The sequence below is a fragment of the Monopterus albus genome, unplaced genomic scaffold (genome assembly GCF_001952655.1).
Source record: "Monopterus albus unplaced genomic scaffold, M_albus_1.0 scaffold20.1, whole genome shotgun sequence".
Taxonomy (NCBI): Eukaryota; Metazoa; Chordata; class Actinopteri; order Synbranchiformes; family Synbranchidae; genus Monopterus; species Monopterus albus.
Genome location: NW_018127900.1, coordinates 735,617 through 741,228, shown reverse-complemented (window position 1 = coordinate 741,228; position 5,612 = coordinate 735,617). Strand labels below are relative to the sequence as shown.

The window sequence follows — 5,612 nt, the reverse complement described above, 5'->3', positions numbered from 1 at the left end:
TCTGGCAATGGGTCGTTCACCTAGATAAGTGTCCAGTTGTTGTAAGGCTGCGCTTGTTCCACCGCGGCGGATCGGGGCACTTTCCTGTAGAATTTCGTCAAACATCTCAGAAAGTGAGGGAGTGTACGCCTCCTCACTTGTACGTGACCGTTTCTCAGGCACACTTTGCTGTGCGCTCCCCGTCGAGTCTCTTCCTTCACCAGATGTTTCAACCTCCATCAGCTCTTTTTGCATCATTTCATGCACACGCTGCTTTTTCTCCTCGTCAAAGTAATGTTCTTTAAAGCGCGGGTCTAGTATTGTTGTCTTGAAAGCGCTTGTTAACAGCCTCCAGTAAAGTTTTTTTTTAGCTGTTTTTACACCGTGATCGGTTTCCACCTCTTTTCCAAGCAGACGCTTCAATGCTGCTATCAAAGGAATAACTTCTGCAACAGATGCTTTAGCAGAGCTTATCTCCTTGGTCATCTGTTTGAATGGGGCGAGAAGAGACACTGTGTTTTCCATGAGCATCCACTGGTGTGCACTCAAAGTAGTGGGCAGATCGTGATCTGCCATATACGCAGCTATGACCCGCTTCTGCTCAAGTAGACTCTGCAACATATAGAACGTACAGTTCCAGCAAGTAGCTACATCTTGCTGGAGTCATTTTGGTGGCATCCCAAACTGTATTTGCAAATCTTGTAGTCGGGAATAAGCAAGCGGAGAATGTTTAAAGTGTCCCACAATTTTCCTCCCAATTGCTGTCATTTCCAAAACGCTGCGCTGACTCATCACTCCCTCATTCACAGCCAGCTGGAGCGTATGTGCCATGCGCGGTATGCTATTCAGTCCACTGTCCTCCATAGCCTGTATCATGTTCCGTGCATTATCTCTGACAATCACATGTACATTAGACTTCTCAAAGTGTCAAGCATTGTAGACAAAGCATCAGATATCGCTGCTGTAGTGTGTGACCCAGCAAACTCCTGTGCGTGAAGCAAAACGTTTTGCAGTTTAAAATCAGAATCAATCCACTGCGCTGTTAAGCTAAGCATGCTAGCAGGGCTAACGTCTGAGCTCCAAATGTCCATGGTAATGGGCTCGTGAACGTGTTTTGCAGTTGTACATTTCAGGTAGACATTTTTCTGCAAAATAGCGTCTGCTTGGCAGTGTATAACGCGGCTCAATATGTTGTATGAGCGTACGAAATCCAATGTCCTCCACGACAGAAAAGGGCTGGTTGTCTAAGGAAATGAATTCCATTACTTTCTCAGTAATGTCACATGCTTTGGGACTATCATCTGCAAATTTCTTAATCTTTTCAAAGAATGTGGCGACCGAGGGTGTTTGTGATGTATTTGGGGCACTTTTAACCAGTGTTGTTTTGCGATACTCCTCATACTCAATTGGATGTCGTGTTTTCAGGTGGTGTATCAAGCCTGTTGTCGAAAAGTTCTTTGGCACATACCTCCTCTTGATATTTTTGCATGAGCAGGAGCTTGGTTCGCATCACCGGCAGTAAGTCAGACTTGTTTCCAGTGCATATTGGACTCCAGCAGGGCTGCCCTTTGTCACCGGTTCTGTTCATTATTTTTATGGACAGAATTTCTAGGCGCAGCCAGGGGCCAGAGGGAGTCCGGTTTGGGGACCACAGGATCTCGTCTCTGCTTTTTGCAGACGACGTTGTCCTGTTGGTCCCATCAAACCAGGACCTCCAGCGTGCACTGGGGCGGTTTACAGCCGAGTGTGAAGCGGCTGGGATGAGAATCAGCACCTCCAAATCCGAGGCCATGGTTCTCAGTCCGAAAAGGGTGGCTTGTTCCTATCAGGTTGGTGGAGAGTTCCTGCCTCAAGTGGAGGAGTTCAAGTATCTTGGGGTCTTGTTCACGAGTGAGGGAAGGATGGAACAGGAGACTGGGAGGTGGATCGGTGCAGCTTCTGCAGTAATGCGGGCGATGTACCGGTCCGTCGTGGGGAAGAAGGAGCTGGGCTGTAAGGCGAAGCTCTCGAAGATCCTAGATGCAGGGGCCCGAAATGAGCCTCCTCCGCAGGTGCCCGGGCGCACCCTCAGAAATAGGGTGAGGAACTTGGTCACCCGGGAGGAGCTCAGAGTAGAACCGCTGCTCCTCCACATCGAGAGGAGCCAGCTGAGGTGGCTCGGGCATCTGTTTTGGATGCCTCCTGGGCACCTTCCTAGGGAGGTGTTTCAGGCATGTCCCACCGGGAGGAGGCCCCGGGGAAGACCTAGGACATGCTGGAGGGACTATGTCTCTCAGCTGGCCTGGGAACACCTTGGCATTCCCCCAGAGGAGCTGGAGGAATTGTCGGGAGAGAGGGAAGTCTGGGCATCTTTGCTTAGACTGCTGCCCCCACGACCCGGTTCCGGATAAGCGGAGGATAATGGATGGATGGATGGATCCCCTCCAATGTATTCGGGTTCTACCCCAGGGCCTCCGACCAGGATGTGCTAGGAAAACCTCCAATGGAAGGCGCCCAGGAGGGATCTTAATCAGATGTCTGAGCCACTTTAGACACAAAGGAGCAGCTGCTCTACTGTGAGCTCCCTACACATATGTATCTGAACTCCACACCCCATCTCTAAGTCAGAGTCCAAACTGAGTTAAATAAATTAATCTTTCCTCATGTTTGACTGTTAAAAGCCAAGCTACATAGTTACTAGTTAATCCTGTTAGACCAAGTATTAACACCATTGCACAGCCTATACAGTGCCATAGTTCCTGCCCATTTTACATTAATTTCTCAAGTAAGCCATTTAATTAAACAGGTGGTAGTCTATCAAACAATAGTCTATCAAATTACTAATGTTTAATGTAGTGTTTCAGCAGGTAACATTTCTTAGTGGCACCATGCCACGCAAAAATCTTTACCACCATGAGAAGAGAAAAAAAAAATTTGGGCCAGACACTGGCAAACTGCTGAGGACTTAATTTAGCAACTGTTAAAAAAAAAAAAAGAACAAAACTTCGATTACACTGCAAATGTCAATGAAAAATAACTAGCCTATATTAATCCATACAATTACGAAGTATTTGTTCACCTCTATAGAGACAGAGAGAACATGGATTAGGGATGGAAGAGTGTTTCTCCAATTTGCCTTCCAGGCCTGGCTGGGTGACTGGTTTCTACTGGCTCTGCAAGTTTACGTCACAGCCATGTCAAGCAAGCGATTCTAATAAGAAACACCTCCCTGTCCTTGTTTGAATTAAGGTACATAAAAACTTCAAATAAAAAGACACACTAGAAATTAACATAAATGCAATGACACTGCAGCAAACCTATTCCAAATAGATGATAAAATTCCTCACCAGAAGAACTGAGTAGAAGCCGGGCTGGGTCTCCCACTGTCGGAGCTGCTCTTCCGCTGGCTTGAGCACAGCTGTATCCTGACTGGTAGCTTGGGTTAAGGCCTGCAGCACCACTGTGCTGGCACTGTCCATATCCATCGCTCGATATATCTGAAGAGTAGGACAGAGAAGGGATCACAAATCGTCATATCTCAACATCTCCGAAGGAGTTTGCCAATGACGGGATAACTGATGAGAATAAACAAAAAGCTTGTTTATTTACCCCCACAACAAAACGCAGCCTACTCCTATTCTTCAGCTGTGAGAGCATTCCCAAAGGTGTCAGTGAATACGTTAGACATGCATGCTATACTTTAAAACATGCAAAAAAAAATAAAAAATACATGTCAGGAACTTAAGTAGTTTACTTTAGGTACAAACTGACCATATTATCTTATTAAACAATACATTTACCCAAGTAGTTGAATATCTAAAGAAACACATATGAGGTATTGTGGTGGAAGTGAGCTTTCTTAAATAAGTTTCAGTAAGAGTGGGGAAAGATACTGAAAAAGGCTGCCATCTACAACCTAGAAACAAATGTAACTGCATGTGCACTAAAGAACATAAAAATACTTTAGGCATATCTGTTGTCACATATCAAAGACCGATTCTTTTAATAAACAGTACATGCATTGTTAATACAGCAACAACAGGAAGAATCTGAAGATTTCTTTTCCGTTTCAAAAATGTGACTGTAGCAAGATTAGTATGACTTGGTTCTCAAAGAGATTAATCAAGGGCATTTTGTCACTGATGACCAACACCCAGCTCTTGGTATGAAAGAGCCTCTACAGGGATCACGTTCCATGTAAAACAACACTGGAGATGAAAATCTGCATGCAAATAATACTACTACTTTTCGTATACTAGTTATGCTGTTGCACCTGTAAACAAAACCTCTATTCTATTGAGTTTCTATTCAGTCTCTGCCATGTGTGCAGATTCATTATCAGGTCAAGGTATATAGTCAACAGTCAGTAAAACAAAACATATGACTGACATACAACGGACATGGTCATTGCAGAAGAGAAGTTGTTGCTCCATTAGTGGTGCTCAGGTGGAAACGTGAAGTCCAGCAATTGGTAAAAACACAGAAGAGCCTAAACTGAGTTTATCCTCAACTACTGAGTTAGCTCAGCTGGAACGAGCAGTTGGTGTGCCTCTAGTCAACTACTACACTGCACTCTGCACAGACTTCCTGTGCATGCTACTGTTAGTGTCAGCTGTGTCAGATGATCTTTAATTGGCAGAGGAGGATAAATGTATAATATCCATATACAGCCAATTATTGCTAATGCAGCATCTATCAGTCCACTAGTTCAGCAACATCAGAGAACTCCTTCACATTTTTAGCATGCCATCATAGGAGAAGCACATGTTTTTTATTAACTTTAATGATGGTTCTGTTCTTTTACGGTATCCCTGTAAACCTTGACAGTGTCACAAAGTGAGCCAGTCTGCACAATACCAAGAAGCTGAAAACAAAGGAGCTATTGGAATTCAGTGTTATTTATTTCACTGTTTACAACTACTCTGACATATAGCACATACATATATATAAAAATTCCCCACTCGCCCCCACTTTGGGGCGGTTTTGTATTCCTTCCTTCAAGCTCAGGTCCTCTACCAAAGGCCTGGGAGCTTGAGGGTCCTGCGCAATATCTTAGCTGTTTCCTAGCACTGCACTCTTCTGGACAGAGATCTCAGATGTTGCTCCTGGGATCTGTTGTAAACACTCTCCCCTTTAAAGGACATTTACACTGCCTCTGTAAAGCGCACAGTACCATAAAAGACACAACCCACAGTGAACAACTGTTCAACCTCCAGTGGACAGTACAGGACTATCAAATCACATGCCATCAGACTGAAACATGCATGTATCCCAGAATCATTATTGAATAATTCAACTTTATCATACAATTGGTAATAATGTGCCTGTGCCCATTAGCACTTTGTTGATCTCTTTTTTTTTTTAAATGTGTATATATAGTACATTTTGAATTTGTTCTCTATATATCTGCATGCAAACAATACTACTACTTTTCATAACTTTCATATATATATATATTCCAGTAGTTCCCTGTTCTCATCTCTTGTCCACGAAGGCAACATAGCAGATGTTGAGGACAGCTACAAGTACCTTGGGATCCCACAGGCAAATGGAAAACATGAAGAGGCCGCAAGGAAAGCAGCAACTACCAAATACTTGCAGAGAGGAGGGCAAGTCCTGAGAAGTCAGCTGAATGGAAAGAACAAAGTCTGGGC

At 44.2% G+C, this 5,612-nt stretch overlaps 1 protein-coding gene across 2 annotated transcripts in view; it reads right to left on the bottom strand.

The window, feature by feature from the left end:
• Window positions 1-5,612, bottom strand: part of ipo11 (importin 11) — a 108,758-nt gene that overhangs the window by 100,770 nt on the left and 2,376 nt on the right. For both annotated transcript variants that reach the window (XM_020593722.1, XM_020593723.1), the window contains exon 2: window positions 3,306-3,455. In XM_020593722.1, the coding sequence (XP_020449378.1) occupies window positions 3,306-3,443 (138 nt within the window). In that variant the 5' untranslated portion in view covers window positions 3,444-3,455. The remainder of the gene's footprint in view (window positions 1-3,305; window positions 3,456-5,612) is intronic.